This window comes from Macrotis lagotis, chromosome 1 (assembly GCF_037893015.1).
Source record: "Macrotis lagotis isolate mMagLag1 chromosome 1, bilby.v1.9.chrom.fasta, whole genome shotgun sequence".
NCBI classification, from domain to species: Eukaryota; Metazoa; Chordata; class Mammalia; order Peramelemorphia; family Peramelidae; genus Macrotis; species Macrotis lagotis.
In genome coordinates this window covers 688333202-688356338 of record NC_133658.1, presented here as the reverse complement: position 1 = coordinate 688356338, position 23137 = coordinate 688333202, and the positions used below count along the sequence as shown (strand labels likewise).

Here is a 23137-nt window from a genome sequence, read left to right as displayed (position 1 = left end):
ATCAAAAGCAAAGACTAATAGCCAGTCAAATTACTCTACTGGCACTTATGAAATGTAAAGACATGAGAAAGGTCTGGAGCATATAGACTCTGCAGAGGACATAGAAACACAAAGTATGAAAAAAATGGCTGAATTTTAATTATTATTGCTGTGTAAAGTATTATTCTTGATGGAGCATTGACATATTAAATGAAATACTTGGGACAATATCACTGAATGGACAGAACTTGTCACTGAATAAGTATAAGCCCAAATTTTTCTGCCTTTCAAGAATGTTTTCTTAGCTATTTTAAAAAACTCCTGCTTCTTTTCTTGTATTATTTCATTGATCGACCTGTAATGTATGGCACTAATTAACAGTATGTGTGTCAAAATAAAGTAATATATAAAATATGTCACAAAATTATACCCTATCTTCAAAACTGCTTGCTTTCACAATATTACAATTATCTTTTTAAAACATTGTACCTATGAAATTGTCTTTCACTTATTTTTTTGTTTTTGCTGTTTTTTTTTTTTTTGCTAGGCAATGGGGTTAAGTGACTTTACTCAAGGTCACACCACTAGGCCATTATTAAGTGTCTTAGGCCAATTTTTTGGAATCCATTTTAAAGAATTGTTTAGCTAAAAAGAGTTTACACTTATTACTTTTACATATTAAGAAAACAGATAATGGTTCAGTTTTATTAAAATTATTAAATTAATACCTAATATTCTTCTAAACAAAATCTGGCTAACAACTCCAGTTGTTTTTTGTTTTCTAAATCAGAATAGTTTTACCAATTTGGTTATCATCTAGAAATTATAACAGTTCTAATAATCCTAATTACAACTGAAGTTCCTCTGGAATATTATGAATAGCCTTAACTAGCTGATAAATAAAATTAGCACATACTATAAACTATCATCACTTCCAAACATAAAGAGTTTGTTAATAAATGCAGGGGAACAGTTAGGTTGATGTAAAGAGTATTGGGTCTGGAGTCAGAAAGATTCAAATCTGGCCTCAGACATTTACTAGTTATGTAACCCTGGGCAAGTACAAGTCACTTATCTTTTGCCTCAATATTCTCATCTATAAAATGATCTTGAAAAGGGAAAGGAAAGGCAAACCACTCCAATTAGCTTTTGAAGAAAATTCCAAATAGAGTCACAGAGTCGTAACTGAAACAACTGAACAACAAGGAATAAAGAAAAAGAAATGGGATGGGGGTGGGGAGGAGCTTAGATATCAAAAAAACTTTGATGTCTAATGGATTTAATCCAAATTTAAAAATTTAATTCTAAATCTAAGGAAAAAATCCATCAATAGATCCCTAATATGCTGACTTTAAATATTTTAAAGAAATCAAGAAATCCAAAGAGTTTCAATGGGTTATAGAAAAAGTAGACACAGAAAATATAGCTGAGCAATATGACTGCCTGCTGTAAACTGGTTCACTGGATGAGAGTAAGACTACTTGACCCAATAGAAGGAAAACAGCAGAGGAAAGGGAAGGGAGAAAGAGGACAAGGGAAGGAGAGGGGGGTATAGGTGATAAAAGAGAAAGAAGATGGGGTGGCTAGGTGCCATAGTGGATAAAGCACTGGTCTTGGAGTCAGGAGTACCTGGGTTCAAATCCGGTCTCAGACACTTAATAATTACCTAGCTGTGTGGCCTTGGGCAAGCCACTTAACCCCATTTGCCTTGCAAAAACCTTTAAAAAAAAAAAGAGAGAGAGAGAGAGAGAAGATGGTAGGAAAGGGTGGTCAGAGGCAACACACTTTTGAGGAAGGTCAGGGTAAAGAGAGAGAGAGAGAATAGAATAAATGGGGGTGGGGGAATAGAAAGGAGGGAAATATAGCTAATAATAGCAACTGTGGGAAAAAATATTGAAACAATTTCTCTGATGGATATATGATAACGAATGCTATCCATCCCAAAGACAAATGATGGTGTCTGAATTCAGATTGAAGCATACTTTTTTCCCTCATTTTTTTTTCTTTTTTTTGTTTTTGTTTTCGCAAGGCAATGGGGTTAAGTGACTTGCCCAAGGTCACATAGATAGTTAATTATTAAGGCCAGATTTAAACTTAGATCCTTCTGACTTCAGAGCAAATCCATGAAGCTGCCCCTTCACTTTATTTTTCTTGAGGTTCCTCTTTGTGTGGGGGGAGGGAGGGGAAGGTGTTATGTTTAATTTTACAACATGATTATTGTAGTAATGTTTTTCATGGCTACACATTATTAATTTACACTAAGTAACTTGTTTTCTCAGTGTGGGGAGTGGGGTGGAAGGAGGAGAGAGAATTTGGACCTCAAGGTTTTGGAAGTAAATGTCAAAACTTGCTTTTGCATGTAGCTGGAGGAAAAATTTAAAAAGAGCATCAAACAAACAAACAAAGAAAAAGAAAAAAAAATACTTGATCTGGTTTTAAAAGAGAAGTCTTTATTGATGTAAAAGTCAAAATAGAATCAAGTAGCCCAGGGGACTGGTTGGCTGGTTGGCAAACTGGGTAAGGGAGAGCTTTTTATGGGGTTAGAATTGGAAAATAAGTGGAGATCCTGCCCAGGGAAGGAGTTGGGGGTTGATCCTAAGTACATGCTGGGAATCCATGAACTAGCATAAGCAATGAGATGGAAATGAAGGGTTATACACACAAAGGTTATTGTAGGATGGAGAAGAAGGCTAGTGTGCCTGTGCAAACTGAGGGAAAGTCCCCTAACCACAAGATCAGTAGGGATTAGAGGGAGCCAGAGACTGGGCAGGCTGTGGTATAGGGGTAAAGGGCCACAAAGGTCACTAAAAGGTGAAAAGGGAAACAAAGCTCTTACTATGTAAGGGAGGTAGGTTCCCATTTTCTACTCTCCCTGGGCTTCCTAGTTCCACCCCAAGTTGGTTCCATTAACTTCAAATCCCACTTGTAATAAATAGGTTTGTCTTAACTATTCACCTAGCAGATATATTCTGCTGTTGAGGTGTTTGTTATGTTCAAATATTCACTGGAGAAATCCTTACTTAGTCATTCTCTAACTCCCTGCTTCCATATGACTGTCTAGGATCTATCACCAGTAGTTCACTGGACTTAAATTTTTTCCCTAATAAGGATATTCTACAAACATGTGAAGAGGAGGAAAGGAGAGTGAAGGGAGCCTTTACTTGAGATTAAATTAAACTGGGGAAAACCTGGGTGAGAAAACTTTTACCAATACAAGTACATACCTTCTCTGCATCTTTCACTCTAAGAAAATTTCTTTACACTGAAAAATTAAGGGACTTGCTCTGGGTCACATATTAAGTATACATTAGAGGCAGGTCTTGAACTCAGGTGTTCCCGAGCTTCCAGGTCAACTCCTTTAGCCACCACTATATGAGCACGTGCATGCTCAAACACAATTCTTTAAAAACTACTCTGAGGATTTGAAAATAAGACTCACCTGTTAAAATAGTATCAGAAAACTAAATAAAAACTTAAAAAGACACCAAAGTTCAAAATTTATTTCATATAAGTCTTTCCAAAAAAAAAAATTCATAACTCTTTTAACTCCATTAATTTCCTGTTACTATTGCCATGGTGATTTTCCAGAGTTCCTCAAACTGAATATATTTCTGATGCAATCAATCAAAGGATACATTAAGTAGCATACTATATGAGAACAGTATAACTATAATACAGATTTAAATGGACTGATCTTTTTCATAGGACAAGGACCCCACTATGACCTAAAATTCCAAGTACCAAATAATAATGAAATTTATACATATAAAGGTGGAGAGGAAATTTAGGTATCACTTTCTATTTTTTTCTACATGAATAGCAAAATTATCTTTAAACTATCCAATTGAATAAGTTTACGTACGCATTAGATGAAAGATTCCATCGCAGGCGCTTATATGAGACAAAAAGGCATTTCCTAGTCCCTGTCCAGCATGAGCTCCTTTCACAAGGCCAGCAATATCAACTACATTCAAAAAGGCTGGAATTTTGCTGAAAGATTAAAAAAAATTAGTCACTATAAAATAACACTGTAAGATGTTTACCACACAATGCACTAACCAACAACATTAGAAACAGTTTTATTTAAAACAGTTTTCCTTTTCTAGAAAAATCTACAATATCTTCTTTTAATACATTCAGATTTTCTCAATTGATGAAAGGGGAAAGAAATTATAAAGCCACATAGTGACTCTAAAGATTAAAAAGTACTGAGTAATACAAAGATACACATAAAAATTAGTCAAATACCTGGTATGAGACATCAGAGATATCTTGAAAGCATATTTTTATATAGGTCACACCTAATTCAACAAGCATTTAATTAAGTGCCTTCCTTGACATCTAACACTTTGTCACACACTGAGAATTTAGAGACAAAGATCAAGAACAAAGTGAAATCTGACCAAGAAAATTTTTCAGTCTACTGGGAAAAAACATGTGCTGAGGCAAGTAAATACCTAATATAAACATAGTAAACAGAATAATTTTGGGAAAGGTGAATACTAAGCACTGGAGGAATCAAGAAAGACTAATGTAGACAATGACATTCAAAAGCTAAGTCTTGATGGAAGCTAGGTTTCCATGAAACAAAGCTGTAAAGGGAAAGACAATGACATAACAGAAATCAAGATTTAGATCATAAATCAGTCCAGAAAAATAGGGTAGGACAAGAGTTTGAAATGCCCAATAGATAATTTGTATCACATACTAACACCAACACTTTTTGAGCCAAAAAGCAACAGTGAAATCTACACCTGAGATACTTAAGACATGTAATTCACTTGAGAAAATGGCTCCCTTCAATAAGGTATACATCAGGGGCCTTTCTAAAACATAGAAGAGGGTCCTCAAGAATTGTGACCAAAACATCCATCATTCCACATGCCAATGTGATGATGACTTTCTTTCAACTTACTCTCTTGTTCTTCTTTCCTTTTATATTTTTTAAAAAATTAATCTTTGTTATATGGGACAACTCTAAAGGAGGGGGAGACACTTGGAGAAATTTGGGCACATATAAACAAAAGACACCAATAAAATTTATTTTTAAAAATGTAAGAAGAGATAAAAAAGATGAATTCTGTTTTAGACATGTTTTTGAGATGCCTAGGAGCATCCAGTTCAAGATGGCTCAAAAGGCAGTTGTGATGCAAGACTGGAGTTCAGAAGAAAAGTTAAGAGAGATACAAGATCTGAGAATCATCTACATGAAGAGGGTAAATGAGCCTATGGACTGATGGGTGTTGAAAAAGAAAAAGCACAGGGCAAAGCCTTAGGAAGCACCAACAGTTAGTAGACATAAATTAGATGAAAATCCAGCAAAGATGGGCAGCTAGATGACCCAATGTATAGAGCAGCAACCCTGGAGTTAGGAGCACCTGAATTCAGATCCAGTCTCAGACACTTAATATTATCTTAACCCCATTGTCTTGCAAAAAATAAATTAATTAAATAAAAAAAAAAAGACCCAGCAAAGAAGACTGAGAGTATCAGTCAGACAGGTAAGAGGAAAAAGAAAAAAAGAGAAGAGAGTTGTACCATGAAAACCTAGAGGATAGACAAGGGTATCTAGAAGAAGAGGGTGATTGACAATGTCAGAGGCTTCTAGGAGGTAAGAAGGATTAGAATTTTTAAAAGGGTATTAGATTTGGCAACTAATAAATCATTTGATGACTTTGGAGAAATTAAAATTAAATGATGAAGTCAAAAGCTAGATTGCAGAAGGTTTAGAAACAAGCAATGGGACTGAATAAGTGAAGCAGTGGAAGTATAGATATCTTATTCAACTTAATCAAGAAGGCAAAGAAAACATAGAATCATTGCCAGAGAAAGTGGTCAAATCAAATGAGGGTTTTTTAAGGATGAGGGAAAAGAAAAGCATGTTTATAAGTACCAAGGAAGCAGTCAGGAGACAGGAAAAGACTGATGATTAGTGAAAGAGTGGCAATGATAGAGGGTGCAATCTGCTGGAGATGATGGAATCACATGGTATCAAGGGCACAATTAGAAGGGCCACCTCTTCATGTGAGACAGAAAAGAGATGTGAGTAGAAAAGGAAAAATAGAGCTCTCAAGCAACTGGTCACAATTTTTTTCAGTAAAATATGAGGGAAATTTCTTAGCTAAGAGAGAAGATGAAAATGTTTAGAATAGCTACTGTGGTAAGGGGGATATCAAATCAGAGAGTTGAGAAAGGACTGTGTTGCTACAACAATGGACTAGCTGAGATTATCTAAAATAATCTCAACAAATGAAACAAAAAGCAATTTTTTAAATAGCACTTAGTCTTTGCAGGTCCCTTCCACTTCTTCTATAAGATGGAAAGATGGTGTTAAGAATCAAACAATTTATAAATCAAATATAACTATTAATTGAATTGTTGTCCTCTATATGTGATATATTTGTCCAGCAACGAGCAACATCAAAAAATTCTAATTTTTGAGCTAGAAAGGATCCCAGAACTCTCTTATTTTCCAGAGAAGTAAACTGAGGTCCAGGGAAATAAATGTTTGGCCCTGGATCACACATGTAATAAGCATCTAAAGAAGGATTTGAGTTGAATTCTCTGACTCCATTGTTCCATACTGTCTCATGAATGAACTTCTTCAGTTGTAGTACTCAAGTCTACAAAACATGGAGTGCTACAACTCTAAAACATTGATCCCTTCTGAATAACTTTTAATTTTGGAGAGAGACAAGTTTGGCATAAGATAGTCAAAGAACATCACAAACATTAAAATGGAAGAAGTAACATAAAAATATTATCAAGGATATATAATAGAAAAGAGGGTGGGTCAATCAACAAAAAGTTCAAAGACTAATAGATGGACATTGCATATTTCACTGATACCCATGGAAGATTAAAAAAAGGCCTCTAGCACAAGGAGTTATAGAAATACAGACAAAAAGAATGAAATGATTGAGTTGTGATCCATATTCTTGGAGAAGCACCCCATTTGTGATGAAATAACAAGACCACTTAAGTATTTAAGTACTGACTAGTTTGCTTTTCTTGAGTTATTTAAGTGTACCTTGGATAAAATTTTAACTATGGAAAATACAAAGGCCAGATCATATTCTTTCATTACATGTACCTGAGGCATGCAAGAGTCAGTATTTCATAAATTGAGGAAAACCACAGGAAAGTATTTTTAAGTATTTGACAAGGCATTGAACAGATAAATAGCGTGGGTGAGAAATTTTGCAAGATAATCAGGGAGTCACCATTTTAAGTAAGAATGATCCCAACCCTTATACTCTAACACAGGGTGTGACAGTTAATACAAAATATTATAGGGTAAGTATATGAGAAAAATACAAACAGATGTCTATGTGATTTGAAAGTTGAAAGATGAGGAAAGAAGATTAACATTAAGTGGAAGATCAAGAAAAAAAAATATCCTTACAAATACAGCATTTCATTTGGACTACAATGGAGGAGAACATTCTAGATATAGGAAATAGTGTGTGAGAATATAGGGAGTATAGAAGGAATAAGTAATCAAATACTTTGTGCTGGCTCTTTATATGCACATATATAAAATATGTATGTACATGTATGTATGTATGTATGTATGTATGTACAGGTATATGGATGTAGGCATCAATACTCCTGGTACCTTAGTACACAGTCTGGTCCACAGTATTTAATAAATAAATGTTTGATGATTTGAGCACACTGTACAAAAGGTATTTGAAAGGTAAAAAGGTAGCAACCAATTTTAAGTAGATAGGCAAACCATTTTTTCTTTTAACTCCATAGACAATGAAGGATCACTGAACAGTTTTCTCCAGCGCAGTGGTATGACCAGCTCCATACAGGAGAAAAGTAAGTTTGGCAATAGTAATAATGGTTTGGAAAGAAAGAATAATGAGTAAAACACAAGTCAGCAAACCATGGAAACATTCCAAATGAATGGGAATGAACCAATATTAAAAGTTCTAAAGAAAAAGACAGAAAGGAGAACAAAGATAATTCATGCTAAAAATTTTGAACAATAGGACTTTGAGATTGACTGGCTTTAAGAGAAATAACAAGTATCAAAGATAAACACTAAGTCATATGTAAGACTGTTGAGTGTTGTCAAATCTCCAAGGAGGACTGAAATGACATCACTATGTTGGGGTCAAGATACAGGGTGTCCAATTATGGTAGATCACACCAACACCAACTCTACCACAAGTCAGGCACAACAGTCCACATTAACTTTTGCAGTTGAGATGGCTCTAAATTAGCTCATTTCACAAATTTCTTTGATTTACTGTGATTCTGCCTTGTTCAAAGAACAGAGCACTACCTTTGATGCAGGCAAGTATGGTGGACAGTCCTGTGCCAGTATGTCCCACATCTCACAATCATTTACAAAATTTTCGAGTGTTCTTGTATCACTTCTTCTGACCTTATGCTAGTTCTCTTGAAGTATACATTTATCACTAATTACTTTAATGAGCATTCCAAGGATTATGTTCCAATTGTTTTTTTAAAATAAGAAGTTAGTGAACTCCTTAATTTCTAATTAAACTCTTTTTAAATGCTTACCACATTAAGAACTTCTGCAGCTTCTGCATTTCTGAGTGAGATTTTTTAAGTAATATATTATTCAGTCTGGGATCAAGCATCTTAATAGTAAAGTCAAGAGACTTTTGCTTTGTGGTTTTGTAAAACCATTTTCAAACTATTTAACTGTAGATAGAAGGCTTGATTCTTTCAGATTAATATGGAAGTGAAAAAACATTGCATTTCTTGAAAAAGCACACACTTAGAAGTTGTAGAATAAGGTCTTAATATTCTATAACATACTTTATAAAAATATTTTATTCTGGTATTCTTTCATATGCAACTTTCATTAATATATGTGAACCATTATTTTCATATAAAACCAAAGAAATTATGAGAAGGATAAAATCACTTTAGGAAATGACAGTCATGGAACTCTTCATCTATAAGTCTTCAAGGGTTATGTCAATTATGGTATGTAGAGAAAAAGGAGAAAAGAAAAATGGCAAGATAGAAAAAAGCATGGAGCACAGAAAGAAGAAAAACTGATTGCTAACAAAAAGTTAGGAAAAGTCCATGTTAAAGAATCAAAAATATTTTTCCAACTACAAGAAAAAAAATTCCAAATCATGCTTTCAAACTGAAACATTTTCAAGTACATAAATAATTTCTGCAGTAGTAGATAACTAAATGTCAAATGTAATCACCAATATAAGGAATAAAATGAATACTTTAGAAAAAAAAATTTACCTTGGAGGTTTGTGATACTGGCACAAAAAATCAAATCTATCATCTGGTACAGGTACTCGACTCTCATTAGGATCAATAGTGCAGAATGGGAAATTTTCTGCTGCTGCCTGACTCTTTGTTAGGACATTGAAGAATGTAGATTTCCTAGAAAGAGAATTAAAATAATCTTTAAAATAAATTGTTATCCTGACACACAGATAAAGTCTTCTTACTAAAATGTAAATATAATCCAAGAGAGAGGAAAAAATAACCTGCTAAGCTGAAATGGAATACTATGAAATGGAAAATTAATATGTAACATATGCTATCACTGAGGTTATATTTTAAAACTAAATTTGTAAATCTATCGTTCAGAATTCAAGAGCAATTTGCCCAAGAAAACAAAGTATAAATGTAAAATGTGGATGGATAAAAATAATAATATAACACTTTTCAAGATCAAATGAAATTATATTTGTAAAGCATTTATTTAGCACAGTGCTTGGCACATAAATAGGTACAATTAAGAAATGCCTGTTCTGTTTCATAACCCCCATCCACTCATAAATAGTAGTTAGGTTCCCAAGCAATATTACAAAAAAAATTTTGTAAGCTGTAGCATGTGTTCCAGGATGGGTCTAACCTCAATTAAGTCCCTTGGTAGGCTAAGTTCAATAATGGAACAAGGGGCGGCTAGGTAGCACAGTGGATAAAGCACCGGCCCTGGAGTCAGGAGTACCTGGGTTCAAATCCGGTCTCAGACACTTAATAATTACCTAGCTGTGTGGCCTTGGGCAAGCCACTTAACCCCATTTGCCTTGCAAAAAAAACCTAAAAAAAATAATGGAACAAAAAGAGACAGTTAAGAAACAGAAATTTACTTAACTACAGCAATAGAATATATTTAACAATAATCAGCCTTCTGGAAGGATTTGCATGAATTGATGTTAAGCAAGATGAGCAGAACCAGAAAAACATTGTACACTCTAACAGCAACATGGGGGTGATGATCAACTTTGATGGACTTGCTCATTCCATCAGTGCAACAACCAGGGACAATTTTGTATTATCTGCAGTGGAGAATACCAACCATCTGTAGTGAAGTTTGAACAAAGACTATTACCTTCAATTTGGGGGGGTGGAGTTATCTTATTATATAATTTTGCTATCTCTCTTAAACATTATTTTTCTTCCTTAAGGATATGATTTCTGTCATCACATTCAACTGAAATCAATGTATACCATGGAAATAATGTAAAGACTTGTAACAGAATGCCTCTTGTGGGGGGGGGGAAGCAAGAATAGGGGGAAAATTTGTAAAACTCAAAATAATATCTTTCTAAAAAAAATTATTAGCTTTGAGGACTGCTTGAATTGATTCAGCTGACATAATGACCTGCCAGCTTAAATGGTAGAGAGAAGCCTGGAACTTCTCTGAGCTCTTCCCAGCTTCCTTTAGAAACAGTGTTAATCAAGATTCTAAATGGATTCTGGAGCAACAAAATCCACAAAATGGCAGCATGAATCAATTTTTCACCTAAAGATATTTTGGAAGGACTTCAGGAAAAATCTGTCTCATTTGGATATAGAAGGAGTATGGCCTAGCGTAGGTAAGTATGGGAAGGGAGAAGGAGGCTCTCAGTTGAAGTGCAGATCAGCAACCCAGCCCCTTGATCTATGCTTGACAGGCCAGCACAGCAGGCCCACTGTGAAGCCTCCAGCCCCAGTGCAGAAAGGAAATTGCAAGTCCCAGAACCTCTACTCAGCCTGCATCACTAAACTGGTCAATCGCAGTACAATGGAAGGTATTAACATATGAGGCTCCTGCATGGAAAGTCTGTGAGCAGGTCCCTAGCCCTCAGCATAAGAAGCTTGGAACAGGGCCCTTTTTTTGGCCCAGGGCAGAGTGCAACTTTTAAAATCACAATCAAGGTTAAAAAAAATGAGTAAGAAGGGGTGGCTAGGTGACGTAGTGGATAAAGCACGGGCCTTGGAATCAGGAGTACCTGGGTTCAAATCCAGTCTCAGACACTTAATAATTACCTAGCTGTGTGGCCTTGGGCAAGCCACTTTAACCCCATTTGCCTTGCAAAAAAACCTAAAAAAAAAAAAAAGATTTGAGCAAATGGAAAAAAAGAAAACAGCTTGAAAAATACAAATGGTCAAATAGAAAAGGCTAAAAAAAAAAAGATGCAAAAGCTAACCAAAGAAAATAATTCTTTAAAGATTAGAATTGGACAAATGGAAGCTAATGACTTTGAGACACCAAGTTTCAGTCAAGCAAAAAAAAAAAGAAGAAGAAACGTAAAATAGCTCAATGATAAAACAACAGACTTGGAAAATAGATCTAGGAGAGATAATTTAAAATTATTAAAACTGAAAGTCATTATTTTAAAAAAAAGAGACTGGACAATATCTTTCAAGAAATTAACACATTAAACTGTCCTGATATCCTAGGAAAAGAGGAGAAAATAGTAATTGTAGAATTCCTCAATCATTCCCTGAAAAGGATCCCCAGTGCAAATGCCAAGGAATATTATAGCCAAATTCAAGAATTATCAAGTCAAAGAGAAAATATTGCAGCCATCCAAAAACAAACATTTTAAACAATTAAAACAAACAAGGTGCCACAGTCAGGATTTAATAGGACTAAGCAGATTCAACATTAAAGGATAGGAGGACATGGAATATGATATTCCAGAAAGCAGAGGAGCTTAGAGTATTACCGAGAATCCAGCAAAATTATGCACAGGAAAAAGATGGACACTGAATAAAATAAGGTAATTTTAAACTTTCCTGATGAAAAGAATCAGAACTAAACAGACAATTCCTGAGCTCAGGAGAATCTGACTTCAAATCTGACCTTATATACTAGTTATGTGACTTTGAGCAAGTCACTTAACCCTAACTGACTCTCATCCAGGGCTATCTTCAGTCATCCAGATTCATTTCTGGTCACTGGACCCAGATGACTTCAGAGAACAAAGTGAGACTGATGACTTGGCCCAGCCTCTACCTGACAATTCAAGTCCAATTCACATGCATGTTACAGTAGCACCTCCTGATATCATGGTCTTCTTTTAGAACAAAGGACAAATATCATCATCATCATCATCATCATCATATAGAATTTATACCAGAAATGCAGGGATGGTTCAATATTAGGAAAAGAATCAGTATAACTGACCAAATCAATAAAAAATATGACAGAAATCATATGATTATCTCAAAAGAGGCTAAAAAAAACTTTTGACAAAATAAAGTACCCATTCCTATTAAAAACACTACAGAGCATAGGAATAAATAGTTTTCCTTAAAAAATAAGCAATATCTATCTAAAATCCATCAGTAAGCATTATATCAAATGGGATAAGCTGTGAAAGCATTCCCAAGATGTCAACAGTTATCACCACTATTATTCAATAGTGTATTAAAAATGTTACCTTTATGGGGTAGCTAGGTGGCACAGTGGCTAGAGCACCGGCCCTGGAGTCAGGAGGACCTGAGTTCAAATTCAGCCTCAGACACTTAATAATTACCTAACTGTGTGACCTTGGGCACGTGATTCTTAACCCCATTGCCTTGTTAAAAAAAAAAAAGTTACCTTTAGCAATAAGAGATGAAAAAAATTGAAGGAAGGAGAATAGACAATGAGTAAACAGAATTCTCACTCTACAAATGATGTGATGACATACTTTGAAAATTCTAAAAAGTCAACTAAAAAACTACTTGAAACAATTAGCAATTTTAGCAAAGTAGTAAAGAAGCAGGATAAAAAATAAACCCATATAAACCATCAGCATTTCTGTATATTACCAACAAAACACATCAGCAAGACATAGAGAAATTCCATTTAAAGTAACTGTAGACAACATAAAATACTTGGGAGTCTACCTGACAAGACAAACCCAGAAACTTGATGACATAAATAAAGTCAGAGCTTATTGGAAAAAATGTAATTATCCAAGTGTAGGCTGAGCCAATATAATAAAAATGATAATTCTAATTAAATTATTTATTCATTGCCATAACAAACTACCAAAAATTATTTTATAGAGCTAAAAAATAGTAATAAAATTCATCTGAAGGAACAAAAGGTCAAGAACATCAATGAAATTAATGAAAAAAAGCAAAGAAAACTGGACTAGCTAAATCAGATCTAAAACAATATTACAAAGCAGCAATCATCAAAACTGTTTAGTACTGGCTAAGAAATTTCTTAAGTGCAAAAGAAACAGTAGTAAATGACTATAGTAATCTACTGTGGGATAAACACAGACTTCAGTTTCTGATATAAGAACCCACTATTGGAAAAAGCCTACTGGGAAAACCAGAAAATAGTATGGCAGAAACTAGGCACAGACCAACATTTCACACCCTATATCAAGATAATGGTTGAAAGAGGTATAGGATTTAGTAACATAAAGGTGATACAATAAACCAATTAGTAATAGTTTATCTGTCATATCTATGGATATATCTATGACTAAACAAAAAAGCTTTTGATAAAAATACAGTACCCATTCCTATTAAAAACACTAGAGAACAGAACCAGAAGAGCATTATACACCATAACAGCAACATGGGATTGATGATCATGGACTTGCTCATTTCATCAGTGCAACAATCAGGGACAATTTGGGGGTATCTGCCATGGAGAATACCATCTGTATCCAGCAAAAGAACTGTGGAGTTTGAACAAAGAACAAAGATTATTACCTTCAATTTAGGGAAAAAACCCAGTATCTTATTATACAATCTTGCTATCTCTTATATTTTACTTTTTCCTTAAGGATATGATTTCTCTCTCAGCACCTTCAATTTTGATCAATGTATAGCATGGAAACAATGTAAAGACTTTCAGACTGCCTTCTGGGGGAGGTGGGGAGGTAAGTGAGACAAGGAGAAAAATTTTTAAATTCAAAATTAAAAAATAAATTAAAAACACTACAGAACATAGGAATAGTATTATTTATATTTATGTATACAGGAACAAAGAAAGCTGGGAAACAATTTTTACAGCTATTGTTTCTGATAAAAGATTCATTTCTAAAATATATAGAACATATGAAAAAATGCTCAAATCATTAATGATTAGAATAAAAATTAAAACATCTTTGAGGTACCATCTCACACCTATCAAAAAAAGGAAAATGATCAAAATTGGAAGGGATGTTGGAAAATAAGGACAATAAAAACACTGTTGGTGCAGTTGTGAACTGACTCAATAAACTTTGCCCAAAGGAATATAAAACTGCATACGGGGGCAACCAGGTAAGGCAGTGGATAGACTACCAGTCCTGGAGTCAAAAGGACCCGAGTTCAAATTCGGCCTCAGATACTTAATAAATACCTATTTCTATGTCCTTGGGCAAGTCACTTAACCCCATTACATTGCCAAAAAAATTAAAATGCGCATATCCTTTGATCTAGCAATACTACTAGGTCTATATCCCAAAGGGATCACAAAAAAATCGGAAAAGACCTACATGTGTACACAAATATTCATAGCATTCATAGCAACTCTTTTTGTAGTGTCAAAGAATTAGAAAATGAGAAGATGCCCATCAATTGAGGAATGGCTGAACCAATTGTAGTATAAGAAATCAGAACTAAAATGGTAGAGTGAAAGGCAGAAAGGCAGAAAATCCCAAAAGCTCTCCACTCCAAATGCCTTAAAATTATGACTAACCAAATTCTAGAGTGGTAGAAGCCACAGAAAGACAGTGAAACAATTTCTGGCCAAAGACAACTTGACAGATCTGCAGGAAGAATCTGTTCCACCAAGGTTCAAAAGGGCCACAGCAAGTCCAACTGTGCCAAAGGGAATCAGTTCTAGCCATGCAATAACTTGAGGGGCACCCAGGTCCCTGGGGGTGCTTGTTTATGTGGCAGGCCTCTCAGTTCAGGGATTGATAAGGACAACTTGGAAAGTCAACAGGAAAAAAAACCGCACCCAAGTTAAAACAGAGCCCAGGTCAGCATAGGCCTCAGCACAGCCCTCAGAATAGCCCCATCCTGGGAAACCAGAGTAGGGGCTTCCAAGAGTGCTCAATCAACAGATAGTGAGGAAATCGGGGGACTGGAAAGGCCTATCCCTGGGAAATAACTTGGATGCTTTGCCCATACTTAGGTCCAGGTAGTAGACTAGGGTCCCATATTGCCAAAATGGACCCTTCCTCACAGTTCCAGGACAGAGAGGAGTTCTTGTGCTCATCCACAGACCAGAGTACAGACCAGAAGAGCAGGGAAAAACCCTCAAAAGAACCTGAAGGAACTGAAGACCCTTGGGTGGGTGTCCCAAAAGCCCTCAAAAGCTTGGGATATTGTGTTCTCCACCATGAAAGCAGAGCCCCACCTTAACAATGAGTTAATATCAAGCAATAGGTTGGGGAAATGAGGAAACAATAGAAGAAAAGGATACTGATCATAGACAATTACTTTGGTCCCATGGAGGATCAAAATACACACCCAGAAGATGACAAAGTCAAAGTTTCTGTATTCAAAATCTCCAAGAAAAATAGGAGTTGGGGGCAGCTAGGTGGAGCAGTGGATAAAGCACCAGCCCTGGAGTCAGGAGTACCTGGATTCAAATCTGGTCTCAGACACTTAATAATTAGCTAGCTGTGAGGCCTTGGGCAAGCCACTTAACCCCATTTGCCTTGCAAAAACCTAAAAAAAAGAAAGTACAGTGTGAAAGGAGAGTGAGAATAGAATAAATGAGGGTGGGGAGGAATAGGATAGTGGGAAATACAGCTAGCAATAGAAACTCTGGGAAAAACATATTAAAAGAACTTCTCTATTGGACATATGATAAAAAAATGCTATCTATAACAAAGACAGAGCTGATGGTATCGGAACACAGACTGCAGTACACTTTTTTATATCTCTCATGTTTTTCTTAAGATTTCTCTATGTGGTGGGAGAAGGGATCATGTTTACTTTTATAACAACACTATTATAGCAATATGGATATAAATAAATTTTTTTAAAAAAGAATTTATGACCATGTGGATTTCAGAAAAAAACTGGAAAAACTTACATGAACAGATGCTAAGTGAGGTCAGCAGAACTAGGAGAACATTGTACATGTTAACAGCAGCATTGTGTGGAGATCAATTATAATAGACTTAGCTCTTCCTAGTTGTACAATGATCAAAAATAATTCTAAAAAAAATTGTGAGTGAAATTGCCATAAACATCCAGAGAAAGAACCATGAAGTCTGAATTCAGACTAAAGCGTACTATTTTTTTAAAATTTTGTTCTATTTTTTCATTCTCTTATTTTTTACTTTTGTTCTGATTCTTCTTTCATAACATGAATAATATGGAAAAATAATTAACATAATTTAACTTGCATAACCTGTATCAAATTACTCACAAAGAGGAGGGGGGAGGGAAGGAAGGGATATAGAAAATTGTGAAACTCAAAATCTTATAAAAAATGAATGCTGTAAATCACCTTAATATGTAAATTAAAAAGAATTTTAAAAAAAAGCAAAAAAAGATCTGTCAGCCAAGAATCTGAGGGTTCTTCTAACTCCTCATGGCTGCTTTATACTCAGGAAATGAGCAAATAGTTCCCTGAACTAGCCAAGTCTCTAAGGAATGTCTAGGTTTAAGAAAGAACTAGCCTAATTTTCATAGAGAGAGGAGCTAGGCTATTGCTCCTACCACAACAGACTTTAAATACATAATAATATATAATGCTATTTCAAGTACATTGAAATAGAGAAACATTGGGGTGGCTAGGTGGTGCAGTAGATAGAGCACAGGCCCTGGAGTCAGGATTCAAATCCTGGGCTCAAATCTGGCCTCAGGCACTTATTAATTACCTAGCTGTGTGGCCTTGGGCAAGCCACTTAACCCCACTGCCTTGCAGTGAATAGAGAAACATCCCTACCCCTTGCATGAGATGAGGTATCATCATTTCTATAAGAGAATGCACAGGTGTAAATTAATCAATTCCCAAGTGCTTTAGATAGTGAAAAAAGGACAAATGTGGGAGGCAGAGCCCATGGAGGTGTGAAGGCAAGAATTCGCAAAAACACGTTCCCCAAAAATACTCCAAAAACCATCAACTTATAAATCGAGCAAAATTTAGAGGGGCAGAACCCACAGAAAGACTGAGTGATACAATTTCCCAGTCCAAGACAATTTAGAAGTTTCGTAGAAGTGTGTGTTTCACCAGGACCAGGGATTGGAAAGAGCCTCAGTGCAGCCATGCCAAGCACCTGGGTACCTGGGGGCACCTGGATCCATAGCAAAGGGGATGGTTTCCAGATCTCTTAGCCCGGGGATCACTGGGGACAGTTTGAAGAGGTGGTGAGAGACCTCTGCTGCACTAGAGTGGAACACCAACCTCAGAGCAACCCTGCAGTGAGAACCTGCAAGCAAAAATCAGCAGTGCCACCCAGCACTTCTAGAGATCTCAGTCTACAGATGGTAAGGGGAGTCTAGGGGAGACTACAGAGGTCTCACTGGTATCCCTGGGGCAGGACTCTGTTGTTTGCCCACACTCAGATCCAGTCTGCAATTTGGGCTCCCATACTACTATAGCCAAGCAGGGCCCCTCCTCACAGTTCCAGGGTAGAAGGTCATCCACATACCAGAGCACAGGCAAGATAGCAGTCAGAGCCTCTCATAAGACCTTGGAGGAAATAAGGTCCCTGTGGATTGTCCCCAAAACCCACCAAAGCCTTGGAAGTGTGGTAAATCAGCCTTAGCCTGAAGAAATGAGCAAGCAACAGAAAAAAGAAGAATCTGACCAAAGGAAATTACTTTGGTCCCATGGAAGATCAAAAATCACATTCAGAAAATGACAAAGTTGAAGCTTCTGTATCCCAAACCTCCACGACCAGTAGAAAATGAGCTCAGGCAATAAAAGAACTCAAAAAAGACTTTGAAAAAAACAATTAAGAGAAGTAGAGGAAAACTTGGGAGGAGAAATGAGAGCAATGCAGATAAATCATGAAAACCAAATCAAAAGCTTGGTGAAAGAAAGACAAAAAAACACTGATAAAAAACAATATATTAAAAAACAGTTTAGGCCAAATGGAAAAAGCAACACAAAAAAGAAAATTAGGAAAAGCCTGCCTTAAAAAGCTGAATTGGCTAGTTGGAAAATGAGATAAAAAAGCTCTCTGAAGAAAATAACTCCTTCAAATGCAGAATGGAACTAAAGGAAGCTGATGACTTTGCAAGAAATCAGGAAGAAATAAAATTACAAAAAAAAATTTAGAAGAAAATGTGAAATATCTCATTGGAAAAACAATTGACTTCAAAAAAAAAAAGATCCAGGAGAGATAATTTAAAATTTATTGGGCTTCCTGAAAGTCATGACCAGGCAAAGAGCCTAGACTTTATTTTTCAAGAAATAATACAGCAAAATTGCCCTGAGATCCAAGAAGCAGGGAGTAAAATAGAAATTGAGGGAATTCACCGGTCACCTACTGAAAGAGATCACAAAAGAAAAACTTCCAGGAATATTATAGCCAAATTCCAAAATTCCCAAGTCAAAGATAAAATACTAAAAGCTGCCAGAAACAAGAAATTCAACTACCTTGACTCTATAGTCAGGATTGCACAGGATCTAGCAGCATCTATATTAAGGGATCATAGGGCTTGGAATATGATATGCAGGAAAGCAAAAGGTCTTGGTTTATATCCAAGAATCAACTACCCAGCAAAACTCAACATTCTTTCAGGGGAAAAGATGGACTTTCAATGATTATATATAACTTATTTAAATAGAATACTATAGAAAGATATTCTAAACAAATACACAGAGTAGAGCAACATGCCAAAAAATTACTAATTTGTAAACATGTTTAACAAAATATGTATGTAAAATGCTAACCTGACTGTTTTCTGCTGAGGGGAGGGGGTAGGAAGGGAGGGTGGAGGGAAATTTTATAACTTGGAAATATGCATGTGCATATATATGAATGAAAATAAATAAATTTAAAAACAACAAAAAATTGTAGAGCTCTTCTTGAGGAAAAGATGGCAGTGAAAAGAAAGACAGTTGAATCAGAACTTATTAACTTACCATAAACAGGGTAATTGTTAATATTTTTATAGTTACTTAGAAGAAGAGTTAATGTCACTCAAAAGGGTGAAAGTCTTATTCATGGGGAAATACAGTATGTTTAACATCATTAAGATTTATAAAGTTGTAAGGGACCTTTAGTAATTCAATCTGATTTTGGGAGGAAATACTTTTGTTTGGGGGGTTTGTTGCTCTACAATTTTACAAATGTGTTAAGTTCTAGGAAAACCACGTCTACAGCAGTTAACCGATTTAACATTTCAATAATCCCTTTCTAAAATTAAAATGTTTAATTATACCTAACCTCATTTTGAAGTTCTCTCCTGGCTCTCTATAACCTGCTACTGCTTCTTGATCTTGGCTAACTATTCCTTACAAATATATGCTCTTAAATTTTGCCAGGAATTAAAGTTATAACCAGTGTACTCCATTATCTATACCGTCATTCTCTGGTCCTCCCGTCCTTCTCTCTTGCTCAAAGATACACTTGTCTATCACAGTAGTTTCATCAAGGGCAGGTAGGTAATTGATACTATTTTTCTACTAATCTGTGAAGTCCAATCCCATAGTTTTCTATACCCTAATTTCCCATTAAAATGAACCATTTTTTCAGGTCCTTTCCAATCCCAAATCATTCTTGTGCTCCTTCACCCCCCCCCCCAAAGAAGATTGTAGGAGGACAGAGATGAGACAACTTGGTATTGTGCTAGCCTCCTTACACCCCAGTCCTATCTCTCCTTCAATCCTCTTCTAAGACTTGTAAGACTTTTTAAAAAATACCGATACTATCTCAGAAGAACTGCAAAATATTAATAACTAAAACAAAGAATGTTCTAATGCACTAAAAAGAGAAATGCAAATGAAAACAAGCATATGGTTTTACTTCCTACCCAAAAAGTTTGCAAAGGTGACAAAAATGGGAAGTCAGGACAGTTAGGTAGCATAGTGGATTGTAGAGGCCGCTCAAGTGAGTTTGGGGTCGAGGCCAATTCTGGCCAAAATAACCTGAGCTCTGTTGACCCTTGAGTGGAAAGCTTCCACAAAATGCTGATGTGATAACACAACTGCATCATTCTTGGTCTCACTATTCAATAAGCCCTGTTTCCAAACTTCTTAACCTGGGACACATCCTGCTGGGTTAATTCCTGCCCATAATAAAGTTACATCATTGTTTTTATCCTGTATGCTAATTTTGTGGTTTTCTTCTATAAGAATTGTTTAATGTTTTCAATAAACTGGCTCTGTCAGATGCCCTGATGACACCCCCACCTGAGTGTAATGTATTTTCTTTTCTCTCCTGAGCCAAATCCATCCCCTGGTGGACAGGGGATCACTACATTTGGCATCCTTAACATGGAGCAAGCATGGGACTTGAAGTTGTCCAGAGACTGAGAGGGTCCTTCAGGAGAAGAAAATCCCCTGGCTAAGCTGCTAGGAGGCCCAGGATCAGGTGAGGGGAAGGCTTGGGGTGGAGCTGTGAGCAGCACAGCTCTTTACTATTTTTTTCCAAGTGGGTATACCAGTGTAATGGGGAAAGAAATCTCCAAAGAACCAAAAATCAGTATAGGACATAAAAACCTTAAAGAAACTGGCAAAATAGAGGAGTTTGGAAATTATCAAAAAAACAAATAAGATAAGTCTTTACAGACCTTTTATGATGTTCCCCATGGTTCCCAAGGAAAGGAGAATTGAGCTTAGAAGATATTTTGAATCAAACATAAATATTAATGATAAAATACTGTTAAACTTTTCTCTTCCCCGCTTCTTCACTGTAAGTCTTCCCCCTCCTCCCCTCTCTGCAGCTTCTCTATTTTTTGCAATCTGGCTCTTATCATTTGTCCTTGGAGTTACACTAGCCAGAGAGACAGAGAGAGAGAATTACTTCATGAAAATTTGGATAAACAAGTGTTAAAAAGGAAGAATTTATTTGGAGTTAAAAGAATCAGGAAAGACACTGTCTATTACCAAATATATTATATAGAAATCATAAAAAGAAATACTATTTTTAATTTGATAAAGTTTGGGGAAATAAATATTCCAAAAAAGACAAGAGAGTTAGGTTAATTCTAAAGTACATAATTTGGGTACTAAGTAATGCCAAAAATAAATTAATGAAAGAAATAAGGGAAAACTAAATAGATAATCTTTTACCAATATAATATCATCACATTATAGCTTCAGGTATCAAAATAGATTCTGACAATGTTAGTTATTACAGAAAATTATGATCAAATGAAAATTTAAGAACAGAAGAATCTACCCCACCTCCCCAGAAAAAGACTTAAGACTTGTCCCCTAAGAAGTTATTTGGTTTTCTCTAAAATAAGAAGGGAGGCAGGGGATATTCCAATTCCAATTAGGCTGAGAAATTTATAAATGACTGTTTTGCCCTCTCAAAAGTTATACTAGTTATAATCCGGAAGTATTAAAAAATATTAATACCTTTTTATAAAAAAAAAGGAATTGTGATATATTAAATGTTCTATGTATTTTCTCTACTGGGAGAACTAGGTGGGGTTTCCCCCAGAGTTTGGGGCTTCTCTGGTTCAACGTGCTCTGATTCTGTTTATGTGTTTTCTATATGTCTGTTTTAAAATCCAGGCAGAAGAAAACTCTTAGCTCTCTCTACATGGTCAGACTTACTGTCCTATCTTTGTATTCTGATTGGCCAATTCTCTTTCCTCTCTCTTCAAAATCGGGTCTCTTTCTTTTTTCCAAAGACCCATGATTTGGGCACCACAGAAGATTTTCCTGGAAATTATGTTGTTTTGGGGAAAGAAGGGGTTCTATTAATTTGTCTTATCTTTTATTGTTTCTTTTCCCATCTGATTGTCTAATAGAGTTTTACTTACTGAATTTGGCAAATTATACATATAAGAGACCTAGTAAAAAATTGAAATTATCCCTGAAATTGTTTTGCTTGGCTGAGGATAATAGAACAATATATTAAGGGAATAAGTAAGTAGTTCAGTCTAAGTAATGGGTTCTGAAAGGATCTGGATAGAGAAAATTGGGTTGCAAGGAAATATGTAAAGACATATAGAGATTGTTAGGGTTTTTTAACCATTTGTGAAGAATAGAAGTTGGTTTAAGCATGTAGAAAGAAAGTTAAGAGCAGGTGTGACTTTGCATATATAAAGGTGGATTTTGGAAACTGTGGAAAGTAATCTACAAATCAATGTAGTAAGAGAAGAAAATATAGAGAGAGATGTGTTTAAATGAAGATTGGGTAATGTGAAAATTACATTAAACCACCACTTTTACAATATCTGGCAGTGAATTGATTGGAAAAGTAATAATCCCCATAAAGTGAAAAGTTTTGATATGAAAACAATTGCTAAGTAAATGTTAACTGTTTCTTCAAATTGGTTAAATCTATAATGTGTAATTCAATGAACAAAGTTATCTGAAAATACATGTAACTGAATTAAGAGATTTGTAAAAATAAATAAATAAAAAATAAGAATTTTTGGTTATAATATTTTTTGGCTCCTCCAGAGTCATAAGGAGGAAAAAGAACTAATGGGAAAGCTAGACTCCTGAGTCAGGTGTTTTTAATCAGGCTTTATGACTGAAAAAAGAATTTACAAACATTTATATTTTGAAAAAGAAAATGATTTAAGGTAATTTTGAATGAGTTTTGGAATTTATAAGATTATTAAGAGAATTATACAGAAAATCCTGTAAACATAAAAAATTTTTGGAAACATCTGGTCTTAAGAATTTTTTTTATTTCAAAGTTTTAGGGAGTAAAGGGAATATACTTTAAATTAAAAATGTGATTATGTACAATTAGCAAACTATAAGAACAGATTCAAACAACTTTTTTGAAAATTTAAAATTGTATTAAAATAACAAAATATGAATAAATTAAATTGTCAT

General features: G+C 35.2%; 1 protein-coding gene across 1 annotated transcript in view; it reads right to left on the bottom strand.

The window, feature by feature from the left end:
• OLA1 (Obg like ATPase 1) overlaps window positions 1-23137 on the bottom strand; it is a 256203-nt gene that overhangs the window by 199037 nt on the left and 34029 nt on the right. The window contains exons 3-4 of the mRNA XM_074215686.1: window positions 9226-9369; window positions 3842-3969 (exon numbers count right to left, since the gene is read on the bottom strand). Coding sequence (XP_074071787.1) covers window positions 3842-3969; window positions 9226-9369 — 272 coding nt within the window. The remainder of the gene's footprint in view (window positions 1-3841; window positions 3970-9225; window positions 9370-23137) is intronic.